We start from the raw sequence: 14309 nt of genomic DNA, 5'->3' as shown, positions 1-14309 counted from the left end.
GACCCTGACTTGGAGTGAAGTACTCTTTTTTATTCTGCTAGTATTTTCCCTCTAAAATTTGAATTTACTTCTTGACAAAGAGAAATGACTCAGAAATTAACGTTTTTGGTTAGACGCTTTTGGCAAGTGACAAAGTGCTACACGTTCAAACATATGGCAGTGCGTGTGCGTGTGTGTTTGAGCAAGGGGGGAGTGTCTATCAAGAGGCGACTCTGCACGTCAGTTGTAACGGCGCGCGCGCAGCACACACTCCACGCGCGTCATTCTCAGGTGGGATTTACGCTGATAATTCGCTAAAAATAATTTTAAAAACTCGAGACGTTCGACGTGCATGTGACACGAAGAAAGTGACCTCAGGACCATGTTTGTCTCCGGGGTTTTACCGATATTGCTGTGCTGCGTTTTGAAGTTGAGCGTCGCGCGCAGGACCGGTGCTGAAGACGGAGAGACTGTAGAGAAGATTAACAGCGCGCGCTGCACCTCGCGCTGCCTCACGCTGCACATCACTCAGCTCACCTCCACGTTCAGACGCCTTCAGGTCACAGCCTTAACATTAATTACACCGTTATACACACCAGAAAGCGACAAAACATTTGTATTTAGTGGGTTAACTCATAAAATATTGTTTATTGTGTTATTTATTTGTTTATTTATTGATTAATTATGTTTTGTTTTCTACAATCAAAAAGCATGTGCACAAATTAGGGGTAGGGGATAGGGCCAAAATATTCCTACACAATTCTCGAAGACTTTCTCATGGCAATTATATATACACACAAAAAGTGTATACTCTATATTTGGAACGTTTTATTGTTCTGAGATAAAACAGATATATATATATATATATTTTAAGACTTATATTAAATATATTTGAAGTGTTTAAATAGAAATAATATTTTACCATCCAGTCATTCAGGCTCAACAATGGAGTAATAAAGCACTGTACTGTACATCTGACTATATCACTATAATTCTTATCACACTGTAGTACAAAAATAGTGGCCACAAACTATGGGTGATAAAAAAAAAAGTATCAAAAGTAGTGCAGAAGTGCCCATAACTTTTTAGTAACTGACAAACATAGACTTTATTACAAGCCATGCATGTGTTCCATCATTAAACTCAACTCTCGAATCCTCTTTGAAAATCCCCTTTGTCGCAGTTGATGGCCCCCAACTGTGTGGTTTGTCCTCAGTTCTGGTTTCCCTTTTTTAGACTTCTTCGTCCATCTGTGCGCATTACTCTTGTCAGTGGTGTCATCTCTGTAAGCATTCTGTAGCACAGTTGGAGACAATCCATCGCAACAAAGGGGATATTTTAAAGAGGATTCAAGAGTCGGGTTCTACAATGGTAAATGCACTGCTTGTGATGGAGACTGTTGAGTAGGGCCTTTGTATAGAAAAAGACTTACTCTACCAACATTTACAATTTGAAACACCTATGCCAGTTAATTCAAAAGTTATGCCCATGTTTGTATTATTTTCTGTACAGCCCTCATATTATAACACAACATATAAAGACTTTTTCATATCATATGACATTTAACACAGTGACTAATTGTACTAAACAAGGTCCCAACAAAGTAGTAAAGCTTTATAATGAAACATTTTCAAAAAAGTATTTAAACAGGTTGCTCCCTGTCCTGTCGGTATGTGATTGCATGTTCTTTCTGTGCTTTCTGGATTTCGTCTTGGGATTCTGGCTTCTCCCAGAGTCTGCATACATGCAATGTAGGCAGATTGGTGCTTCCAAACTGCCCTTAGTGTATAATAGGATGTGTGAGTATGTGTGTGTGCCTGTGCCCTGTGATCCATTGGCACTCCATTCAAGATGTTCCCTGTCTTGCTCCCTGAGCTCCATAGGATAGACTCCAGGCTCAGAGGCCTTATACAGGGTAAGCAGATGAATGGAAGATGAATGATTTAATAGTCAAATAAAAGCTTACAAAAATTTTTTTTTGATTTTAAAAGTCATAGAATCTATCTTATTTTGTAATATTGCCAAGCCTTACTACATTTTATAGTCCACGTTACAGCCCTCTTAAGTGTGTGTTCATTTTGGTGGATGGGGAAGTCATTAAGTGCTGTTTAAAGTGTGGTTGAAGGAGCTGTGTTTTGCTCTTCTGGCTGTTTTCTGGCTGTTTTGCCCACCTGGGTATGCGTTAATAGAGGGGGGCCCCCAAACTCAAAGCAAATGGTGTGTAGCCTAATTTTCTTGAAGTGCCTGGTGCTGTGCTCTTTTATGTCTGTTTTCTGCTTTTTTTCTAGTGGTGCCAAATTTTAGGTCCAACGAGTGCCTTTTGCTTCAGAGACACACTGAAAACTAGACTAAATACGTGCCAATTAAATAATAGCATTACTACGTGAAGTTATCGAGTAGCAGAATTTATACTTGCTCTTCCATAGTACCATCTCTCAGGAATTGAAGTCATCTTTTTTGCAGCCATTCAAGCTAATTAATTGACCTTGTGGCATGAAGTCATCCTAATTAGATCCATATTGGGAAGTAGCTTCACATTTTGCGAGCAGCAAGGAGTACTCTTGCCCACGTTTTTCTCTCAGCTTCACAAATGCAGTGTGACCTTCAAACGTTTCCAGTTCGCACCTCATGGTTCATGAAAAGCACAGGGTCACGAGTGTGTCTCCCATGTATGTCTTCTCTGTGGGTGGTGGGAATCAGTTCAGGGGTTGAACAACTGCAGCACCCAAAGCAGAGCACGTTCCTTGATCTGATTTTGTCTTCCACTTCCTTTTGGGTCTGCTCTGCCCAGGGTTTTACGTAAGCGATAGAAGGAACAAAGTAGATAGAGAAAGCTAGATGGAATGATAAGCCTTTCTGTGGTGTATTTCTGAATCAATAGAAACCTGTGGGGTTTTTTTTATTATGAATTTGTCAAATAATTTTAATTTAGATCTATTTTGTATGTGTGATCAACATGCATATGGATTTTCCTCCTTTTAAATAAGTAAATTAATTAATAAATAAAAAAAACATTATATTTATGAATAGGCATATTTCAATAAAAAAAAATTTAAGTTGTCATTGCATTAACCAGATGTACACCTATCACCTCTGTAAAAAGCTATTAAAGTTATTTACACTTTCCTAGAAGTTCAGTGGGCAAACCTAAGGTACTTTTGCTGATGATGTGTTGGATTATTATCACAAAAAAAAATATTTTTTTTTTAAAACACAGAATTCAGAGCTAACTGGAAATGTCTTTGGAATTTGAGGAATTAATGACCAATTAATGGAAGCGTTCTACAAAAAAATGTGCTTCACATAAAGATGTACAACGACTCTAAGACTTCACTTATAAGTGAGTTTCCAGTAAATTCGTTTTTCCATGCTTTGCTCAGTACAGGAAAAAATGTCAGAATGATTGTCCATGGTAATCATAAATAGACTACTTACTGTATGTGTTACGTTATGTGCTGACTAACAGTCTTTAGCCACCCTTCTTTCATACAAGACCTTCTTGTACTTTTTAATGTAGTCTTGATGAATATTTCTCCAGGCTTACTGAAGGGCATTTTTTGCTCTCAGCTTTGGCAAGTTTTTGGCTCTCGGTTTTAGTCCAGTCTTTGTACCTGACCAGAGGTACAGAGGAATATATTTTTTATTTATTTATTAAGACACACAGTGTCCTATGAATCATTCAAGCATAAAACCGTCTAACTTAACACATGAACAAATGAGAAACGTGCAGATGATGACAAATGATCAGACCAGTGATTAGTATGCTGGTGATGCTAAATGCTGATGGGTTGGAACAGATAATAGAGGAAATGAGGTTGCTGCTGAGGTTGTTACACAAACATCCAATTTTTAAAATTGTTTCTTTAAGCACTTTACAATTGTAATTAATTTTATTTATTAATATAAAACAATTAAGGTGTCTTAAAACTATCAAAACTTTGCGTACATTCATTTCAATTATGGCAGACATGCTTTGCCTGTGGATGTGCTTTTAGTCCATCTTAGAAATAAGCACGGCATATCCAGTGTCTTACATGGATTTTTTTTTGGCAAGGACAGACTATTATGAAAGATAGCATGCGTACATTATTAAGCTAGTTAGGAACATGCTAACATGAAACTGAAACTGAAAGAGTTTGGTTGGTGAATGTGATCTAATCTTATTTCTTGCTCATAAGAAGCGAGAAATACAGTAGATAGATAGTCAGACAGAGAGTCATTTAATAACATAAATCATCAGAATGTCAGAAAAAGATAAGGCTTTTTGTACTTACCTCATGAAGACATCCTGTTCAGTGAAACTGTGACAAGTCTCTTTGTAGACTTAATATTATAGTTATATAATGTGAGGAATACTTAGCAAAGCTTTGTTCACTCACAGATTTTCTTTCAGCTGTTAAAAAAACATCTAAAGACTCAGATCCACTTGACTGTCTTTCTTTAGCTGCTTGGTGAGAGGTGAAACACTTTTGATTCCTAGCAGTTAATGTGTTTCTGTATGCCTTTCCAGCTGAAAGGTTTTCATTGAATTCTTTTTCAATTGGTAGTTTGAATAAAACTGTCTACCAAACAAATGAATATTAGAGTAGTGCATTATCCACTGAGCATGACAGAAAGATAATATGGCATAAGAGTGGAATATGCCATCTACAGAAAAATATAAGATGTTTATTCATTTTTATTCATTTGTATTAAAAAATATGTTTTTTAGTAAAAGCCAATAAAGCAGATGTCTGGTCATTCAAAATTGAATTCAGACTCTGTCAATTGTCTTTGTGGCCTTTGTGTGGTGTAATGTTTTGACTCAAATGCTTAATTGCATTGTTTTCTGCACAATATGCACTATATTCACGAATTTGGAACTTACACTAACTTTTAAAACAATTATTTCTCTGTGTTAAAATGTATGGTTGCTTAGTCACATAGGTAATAAAAAAATCCACTAAAATTACTGTTTTCAGAATACTTGTTTACAGGATGAAGGGGACCAGAAAGAGCGCTCTGAGACCCTGATTCCCTTTACCTCCTGCTGTGTCCTAACAACTCTCTAACCAGAAAAGCCAAAATGATGAAAAAAAAGCAGCTCGTAATTCTCGTTCGGGGAAATGCCATCAGGTCTGTGCCTCCACTTGCTGTATCATAAGCAGGCCAATGCAAGGAGGCATGAAATGCTCTCGTGACTTGGGCCAGAGACAAAAGTGTGTAATTATGGCGCTTGAGCTTGACTTGAAGAAAAGATACATTGTGGGCTAACGTAAATAAGCTTTGGTTTTATTTTATGGTCTGATTCCCAGAATAGATATGGAGTGAAGGACTTCAAAAGATGTATGGCGACTTAATTATTTTACAACTTTGATTGTAGGGTCAATAAATATTTAGCTATTATGTGAAATGCTGTATGACTTTCTGCCTCTCTCTTTCTTCCTATCTCTCTGTTTGTCTACTATGGATCCAACACAGCCTACACGGATTATTCAGAATGGGCTGAAAATGTTTTTTAAACGGATAAAAATAAGTTACGTTTTTGTTTACACTGACCTGAATGACCAGCTATAACACTTCTGATCTTGCTCATCAACATGAACAAATGGTTCCAAACATTTACAGTATCTTCAGTAACTGCTTTTTCATTTGTTGCTTGTGGTGGTTTACATTTGGCTTAATTAAATTGTCCAGAAAATATCTCAGTCATCTAAAACAATACCTGTGCAAGCAGAATTAAAAAAACATCTTTAGAGACCAATTATGGACACACATGATGTAACGAAGGTTAAAAAGCTTTTATAATCCAAATTCACACATCATACTGACAGCGCTACCATTTCTATCTCTATTGGATTACTTTTTAGTACTTTCGTTCATTTAAAACATCCATCTAATTTACACCACGCCCATTTTAGGTTTATACCTAAATACAAATACGGATATTTGAAGCACTAAACAGAATCCTGTAGCATCATCATCTTGTTATGCCTTTTAAATGCATAACAGCTTACTGTTAGGTCTAAATATCTTGATAAAGATGTACATGTTTTAAAATCTAATGTCAGTTGGTTTCTCAACAGCTTCTATTTGTAAAATATTTGAAAGCTAACAGAAGTGTCATGACCACATGGCTTAGAATTGCATGCAGTGGTAATTTAAGATGTACATACTGTAGCAAGGTCATTACATCCATCAGTTGACCCTACATGCATAAAGCAGGGCTTCATAACTAGGTCCTTCTGATTCTCTTTTCTTGTGTCCAAACGGACGCTTCCTGTCCACAAAAAGGCTGCAAACATTCAGCTGTCATAATCACTCGTGGCTCTCCCTGTTGGAGCAGTCGGACAGAGCTGCTTGAATGCGGTTCCTGTTTAACATCATGCTTCATAAAGCAAAGATCAAGAGTCAGCTCCGTTTGGTATTTGGGATGAGAAATCCCCAGACAGAAACCATTACAATCAAACCAAGCTGTTCAATGATCATCATAATGGCAGAATTAGGAAGTTAAATGTAAATGTTGAGCTTATAGACAGAGAGTTCCATCCCTTTGGCCCTGAGGGGTTAAACTTTGCAACAATTTCACGCGACATTTTTGCTGTCAGATGTCATGAAGTGTGTTTAGATATGTTGGCACGTGTGTCTTTGTGGTATGGAGTTTTTTTCTTTTGTGCTTAGAGCTGAAACAGCTGCACATGTGGTATAGGGGCCGAGAACAAAGGGGCGGCCGCTAGACTGAGTGACACAGCTTAACATAGCCTATCTGACAGCCCCTCTCTCTCTCTCTCTTTCTCTCTATCTCTATCTCTCGCTCTCTCCCCTACTTTTTCTTGTTTAGATGCTATCTCTCTGATGACTTCCTTCACCGTTTTCTTAGACTTCGTCCCATGTCAGCCGAATAGCCAAAAATAAATTCCCATGAAGGATTGCAGTATGCATGGTGTGTGAAATAAGCCACTAAATGGGGTGAAAAGCAAATGGAACAAAAGCTTATTTACGTGACTGTTAAGGTCATGTGCTGGCATACTAGGCCATGGATAGAACATGCACCATGTGCCGTGTTTACAGCGTTTGCATACAGGTTGTAGATTTCAATGGAGGGTACACCTAGTTCATTTATTGTTAGCTATGCCACAAGGTAAATAACATGCAAGTCTATCCATCGAATGGCTATGTGGATTTTTTTTTTTAAAGGAGTCTTGTACAGATAAAGAGTATTCACAAATGCCCGAAGACTCAGGAAGGATTAGTGTTTCGATCCATCAAAGCTCTGCTGTGAATAGGAAGCATCTCCTTTGCATCTCTATTATGACTCACAAAGGTTAATACTCAGAGAGACAGAACAGGACATACTCTGCCTTAGGCAAAGATTTAATCCTATGTCTCAAATTTATTATAATCTGTATTACGTTTTCTTCAAAAGCACCAATATTTAATTCTCCACTGTCAATGATTTGCTTTTCATTGTTTTTCACCTGTTTGGCATATGAACCTGTTACTGTTCCTGGCTTGCAGATTTTAGGTGTGGATTTTGGCTTTTCATACGGAACGATCATCAAGAAGGATTTAAAAGGGTGATGTAATCTCTTGGGGTGGTGATATGTTCCAACATTCCTTTCGAGATCACTTTTCTGGATCTCGGACCCTCGGGACAGTCTCTCAAACATAATGGGTTTTTCTTTTCTCCTTAAGTGCTTATTAAGATCTCACAAAGGTGGTGTGGGAGCTCGTAAGTGGCATGAGCTGAGTTTGTGGAGGATAAATGTTGGTTGCCCAGAGGGGGTGTTTAAAGAGAGGTAATTAACCCTGCTTAGAGGGACAGAATCTGTGCCGGTACTCTGTGATTTGTTTTAGATGTCTGTTTATGACTGACGCTGCTTGCGTTTTCTGTTATTTTAGCAAGACCATTACAGTTTTCCTTTATGGAAGTGACCAAACACCGTTTGGAATCGTCCAGGATGTTTTAGCCGAAATCAGAAAGAGAGTTCGAGTCAAAACACAGACACTTTTCACTATGATTAGCTATGTTAGTCATGTTTAATTCCCGGCTGCCTGTTTTCCAGCAGTCTGTGTGGTTAGAGGCTGACGTACACTAGAGGTCACGGCGCTGGTGTGTGGTACTCCCGTGTTTATATCTAGTCTGATTCATCCTTACCCAGTGCACTTTCTCACTCTGGAAACAATTCTGGTTTTAGCCTAAAAATCATAGCAAAATAACCAAATATAATGTTGTAATATAAGCCAGTAGGAAAACACAACATATGAAAAAAATCAGGCTGTATTTGTCACTACTAAAATGTAATTTGTGCATAATTAATAATTATTTCCTCTCTTTATTTACAGAGTGATGAGGTTCTGGGCTGGTGCGAAAACCATAGAAGATGTGCTCAGGTAAGAAATTAAATAGCTGTTCCTAATTTCCATTCTCGTCTCATCTGATCTCTTTTGTTCATTTTAAAGAAATGAAGGAAAAAAAAATCTTTATGCCGTACAGTACTCTGCAAAAGTCTTGAGCCACTGCTCATTTTTTCATAATTTGTCTCCAAAGAGTCAGCTTTTAAAAATTCCCTGGTATTTTTAGTGTAGCCTTGAGAAATAGTTCTCCAGGCTACCTGAAGGATTTTTTTGGCTCTCACTTTTGGCAAGTTTTTGGCTCTTTTTTAGTCCAGTCCCTGTACCTGAGCAGTTTCAGAGGAATGTTTTATGGTCGTTAAGCCACACAGTGTCCTATGAATCATTCAAGCATAAAAAAATCTAACTGAAGGCTTAAAGCAGTGAGTAACAGGTGTAGGTGATGACAGATAATCAGGCCAGTGATTATTATATTGGTGATGCTAAATGCTGAGAGGTTGGAACAGACAAGAAGGGAAATAAGGTTGCTGCTGAGGTTGTTTCATTAACAATCACTTTTAAAAATGTATCTTTAAGCACTTTGCAGCCTGTCACAATAAAACATTTGTTCCAATTTTATTAAATTTATCTTAAAATCTCAAAAGAATCTCAATCTCTGATTCTAAATATCTCAGCCCATGAGTCATAACTAGAATGCCAAAAACAGAGTGAATTTAATGTGCTCAGGGACACTGTTGGGGCCAGTGATTACGTTTATTACAATTTCCACTGTCGTGGTATTGCAGATTACATTAATTGCTTCAGCACCAAGGCTATTGATATAATGATTGTATTTAATAGGTGCTTTTATAAAACTTTATTTTCCAAAATGGCTGTAATATAGTGTGTATGGCTTTTGTGGTTAAATCCCTTTTTTATTGCAGATCACTTTTTGGGCAGTAATAAGTCACTAAGCCCTGTACAAATCTTTTTTTTTTATTGATTTAAAAATAATAATAATTTAAGTACGTAATTTGAAAGCAATAGGAAGCAATTCATGGTGCTCTTCTTTTTCATTTCACTATCAAAAGGTGTTAAAACACATAGTTGAATTGGACTCAGGCTGAGATTGACTTAGCAGCTGTCTAAAAGAGGAAACTGTCCTATTCCTTGTTAAATCTCAGAATGTTTTACTTGGTCATAAGACCTCATTCTTTATTAAATAAGACATTTGTTCACTGTAATTTCTCCTCAAAATCCCCTGATAGGCTTGCTACGGTTCATTTTTCAATGAATGTGGAAATGATATAATTAATATAATATATAATGCAAAATTTAATACAGGCAATGGCTGAATGTTTCAACATGCAGGTTTGCAAAATGAAATGATATGAAGCACTAATTTCTCTATAATAAGCCATTAAACATGGCTAGATTGTTAATAGTAATTGCCTAAGCCAGACATCTTTGGCTGCCTTTTCCAGCACTTGCCCTGGGGGAGCAAGGTTAAACGTGCCTGAAAAAGGTAGAGCCTTTCCCCCGTGAAGGCTGAATTTCTCACACCAAGTACTTGAGCTGTTCTAATTGCTTTCAGATGGAGGTGATTCTCCCACAGACCTTCCAATAATAGGTAAAGTAAATGTTGTGTTTCTTGTGAAAATAATGAGAGCCATTTCACATCCTCCTGGGCTGTGCAGCCTTTTATGAAGGGCCCTTGACATTAGCCCTTGCTTCTTCACTTAGAGCATATGTCAGGGACATATCTCTTTTAACATGCAGGCTAGTTCGCTTCTTGTATCTTTTTTAAATTGCATTGCATTCTACATCAATGTAGAGTTCACCCAGAGTTATCTGCTACTTTAAAAGGCTTTAATACAAAATGGCGTTTGTGAAGAACCCGATATCATTCACAGTGGCTCATCGATGTGACCAGAGCTAAGGGGAAAACAAAGGTGATGTCCAGTGTTCCTTTCAGCGTAGCTTTGCTTCACACGCAGTTCTAGACCTCGATTAACCTTCGTTTCTGAGAGCCTGCTGTTTTAATGGACAGCTTAGGGGAACCTGGAGGCCTCTGCACATACCCGACTCTCCTCCGTTAAACCGAGTCTGTATTCTCCCTCCCATCCCCCTCTTTGGCAGGTGAGCTGCTAGCCTGGTAGCTGACCCGACCCCCAGCCTGGTCATTGAGCCGAATCATCGGGGGCAGTTTTTGTAGGGTTGCTCCCTGTGTGGCCAACCCTCTGGGGGAAATCTCTCCAGCTGAGCTCAGTCTCAGCTCTCTGTTAGCTCTGTGGAGAGGGGGCATCTTCCGCCAGTGTTAATCTAGCAATTTTCCACTTTTGATAACCTTGCGTGATTTTTTTCTTTTTTTTTTTTTTACAACTTCTACATTGCACTTTGTGTCAGCTGATGTAATTGATGGAAAACTGGATCAAACAAACAATTTTATCCTTTTAAACTGTATTTTATTGATATTCTGGCTTTAAACATTCATTTAGAGACTGTATGTGTGTTACTACAACATTTTTCATTGTTACATATTTTTACGCACATTAAAGAACATTCATGTAGCTCACACTTTTGGATTAATTTTCCAGATTTCTCTGATTAGTAGCTTCTCACAAGCTTCAAACAAGCTCTGTTTATTTAGTCACTAACAACATTTCAAAAATATTTAAAACTGTAATAATTCAGACTAGAAAATAAAAATGTACAATGCTAAAACCTTTCCAAGTCTTGATGTTTCTGGATCGAACTACTTTTATCTGAGCGGCTCAACCTTTAGCACTCTGTTGTGTGTGGCCTGTGGACACTTGATCTGTGTTAGATCAACCACGCACACACATACACACACACTCCCAGAGTTACGTCCTATGTAACTGTGAATATTTGACAGATCTTTAGAACACCCAGGCTGTTCCCACAGTAGATCAGAAAGAATTGTTTTCATCTGCTAACTGCTGATTTTAAACTGCACAAAGCACCCGGTGTTTTCCACTTCACTTGGTGCCCTGCGTGACACCTTAATGACCAGCTTGTGCCACATTCAGCTGCGAGTGGGCTTTTTAGCAGTAAAGGGATTTACACAGCACCGCACGTTTACTGGACGTTTGTGGAATTTTACAACCTTCCCTCTGTGAATGAAAGATGTCCTACATATGGTTTTTGTCATGGTAGGTTTGGAGCCTGAGAGCGTTTAAATGTCAGTGTACCAAACCAGAACCTTCAACCTTTCATGCTTTTCAGGTAAAATGAAAATGTTTAAACCGAAAGGAAAAGAGGCCAAGACTGCTTGCTTAAGAATGAGGCCCATGATGATTTATGTCCAAGGAAAACCAAATATTACTGTGTTAATTTCTTCCATATTGGTTGAGCCATGTGTCTTATTATTTCAGATATGACTTTACCTTTTATTTCCTATCTCATACCGATGTTATGAACCAAGACCAAATTTAAGACTGCATCTAATGAGGTGTGTTTTTACCCCATGTTGTCAATGTCTCTCTAAAGGTGCTGGCAGAGAGATAATATATATACTCCAACACATTTAAACGAGTGCTAAATGAAGTTCAAGAGTTTGTACTGAACCATTTATTATTAGTTCATTTTTGGCTCATGCCTCCATTCCAAGGTGATTTTCAAGGTCATTTGCACTTTACACAATGTATTTTTCTGTACGTACATAGGATGTAGGTTATGCAAAATTGTACTTCAGTGTCTATTTTGTCATTCAGACATAAAAATTGTAAATATTACACAATATTAGAGCCATTTTTTTTCATGGTGTTTGAATAGAAAAGGATCCATGCCCTGTAGCTGAACCAAAGTCTTTTCATTAAATTTTAAAACACCTGACAGAAATGTTATATATGCTATCTTCCATGAAATTATTTATTACACGATTCTACTTTTTTTTTTTTAATTGTCCGACACCACTTTAATATTTCTTGGCCTGACCAGGACCGCTTGACTTTCTAAACTAAATCACCATCCTCAAACGAGCCATTGTTATAGCGGTTTTCAACTGCTTACATGTTCATGTAACGGATCTTATGTAACTTTTCAGTAGAGGTATAAATCCCGATATGAAGTTTCAAACAAACTTTGCATTCTTTTATGGTCGTAGCTTTCAATGAAAAAACACTCGCTCTGTGACCAGGCTTCAGTGGAATTTTTTTTTTAATGGTCCCCATAATAAGTGGCCTACAATCCCACAGCCCCTGTCTCAGTGTTTTAGGTGCTGCTACAAATTTCCCCTCCCTGTTGTTCTGAGGCCAGTTTTGTATATATTGGTTAAAGGAAAATTTAGCCTTTTTTTCCCCCTCCAGAATGTTTTGAAGTGAATTATTGAAATATGTCTCCACAATTCTTTAGCTGATTTTATCCTATAATGGGAGTCAACTTGGCAAAACTATATGGCTCATGTCTTGGCTTAATACATAACCTTGTTAAAATACAGCCACAAAGCTTTAGAAATCACCCCCTACATCTATGGCACAGCCTCAGACCTAGTGAACATATTGAAAAATCTGAGCAATTGGTGAATTTTCTCTTTACATTTGGACACACAGAGGGGAAAAAGGCAGGAGTGTCAGGTCATATACCATCCACTGCTTGTTAAAAAGGACACTTTATAGTGACAGCTGGAAAAACTTTTGTTTTTAGCATACATAAGGTAAAAAAGAAAAATAAATCCTTACTTGGCTTGTCTGTGCTGTGGTGGACATTTGGAAATGTACAGGTTTTTGTTCGTATGGCTTGTTTAAATTAAGCTTTAGACTTTGACTTTGATTTAAGGATTCAAGTAGCCATAAATGGATTTAGCTGGAAAAATCTATACGACATCCCCCTTCATTGTTGGTTCAGGACAGATTGTTAACAGAGCCTGTGGTTCTCCAACTGCTCGTCGAGTCCGCTCTAGCTGATCAAAAGACTGGATTAGAGCATTAGGAATGAGGATGTTTCCTCTCCACAATGTAAACAAAAAGCAAAGGGCAAATAAATAAACCAGGCTTAGCATTGCCGTTAAGGTTCACGGCTAGGCCAAGCTGTCATTTTCACCCACAGGAGCTCAGGAGACTGATCCGTTCCTACATTTGCTACTGATTTAGAAATCAGCCACCGAAAAGGGAACAGTCGATTTGCGCACAAGCAAGTCACAAATTCTGTAACGAACGTCAAGTGTGTTTATGATCACAGTCAATCCAGTGATGTTGGGAATAGCTCCTTGATGTCGTTTCAAGGTTTAAATTTGTATGCACCAAAATGTGGTACATTTTAAGTTATTAATACTCTGGTGACTTTCCTTTAGGGGAGGTTTGGAATGAGAGGTTGTTCTTATCTAATCTTCAGTCAGCACTACTGTAAGTAGTCTTTCAGAAAGTCTGGGTCAACTCTGTTTATGTTTTAACCATTTCTTTATATTCAGCCATAATTCTGTTAACGTTATAAAAGGGTATTTAAGATTTCTAACTACTCATCTTTCACACAGTCCATCCTCAGTTTAAGCGTGTGGATGGTACTGATGGTACTTTAAGCTTAGTGTGTCTGTTTTTGTTGCCTGGCAATGTGTATTAAATCCAGTGTGTTAGAGGTGATAACAGATGGAAGGTTTGACCATTCTCGGCTGGTTTGTTCATCTGGTGAATGTCTTTTTTTACTGAAGGACAGTTAGCTTTTATCTTTTTGAAGGGTTTTCCATACTGTCCTTAATGTGTTCCAGCCTACCCTTCCCTCACACGTTTTTTTTCCACTACGTGATAGGATCACATTCTTGCACCAGGTAATGAAAACAACCAATCAAAAGGCTTAAAAGGCGAGGTTTACGACTTTGGCAAGTGACACCATATAGATGTCTAAATATGTGATTGAAGTCCATGAAGCTTTCCATCCATCATCGACAATGTCTTCTGTCCAGCAAGGTCAATTTTAAACAGTAACACATTTCTGGCCCTGAAAAATGATGACGCCGTTTGTCTCTGGTGTACCTCACTAGTGTATCTGTATCACTGAAGTGG

General features: G+C 37.9%; 1 protein-coding gene across 1 annotated transcript in view; it reads left to right on the top strand.

Moving 5' to 3' along the window:
* Nucleotides 1-237: 237 nt before the first annotated feature.
* The window catches only part of anos1b (anosmin 1b), a 42756-nt gene continuing 28684 nt past the window's right edge, over nt 238-14309 (top strand). Inside the window, exons 1-2 of the mRNA XM_053513837.1 lie at nt 238-538; nt 8305-8352. Coding sequence (XP_053369812.1) covers nt 362-538; nt 8305-8352 — 225 coding nt within the window. The 5' untranslated portion in view covers nt 238-361. The remainder of the gene's footprint in view (nt 539-8304; nt 8353-14309) is intronic.

The sequence above is a fragment of the Clarias gariepinus genome, chromosome 15 (assembly GCF_024256425.1).
Source record: "Clarias gariepinus isolate MV-2021 ecotype Netherlands chromosome 15, CGAR_prim_01v2, whole genome shotgun sequence".
Taxonomy (NCBI): domain Eukaryota; kingdom Metazoa; phylum Chordata; class Actinopteri; order Siluriformes; family Clariidae; genus Clarias; species Clarias gariepinus.
This window is presented reverse-complemented; position numbering and strand designations above follow the sequence as displayed.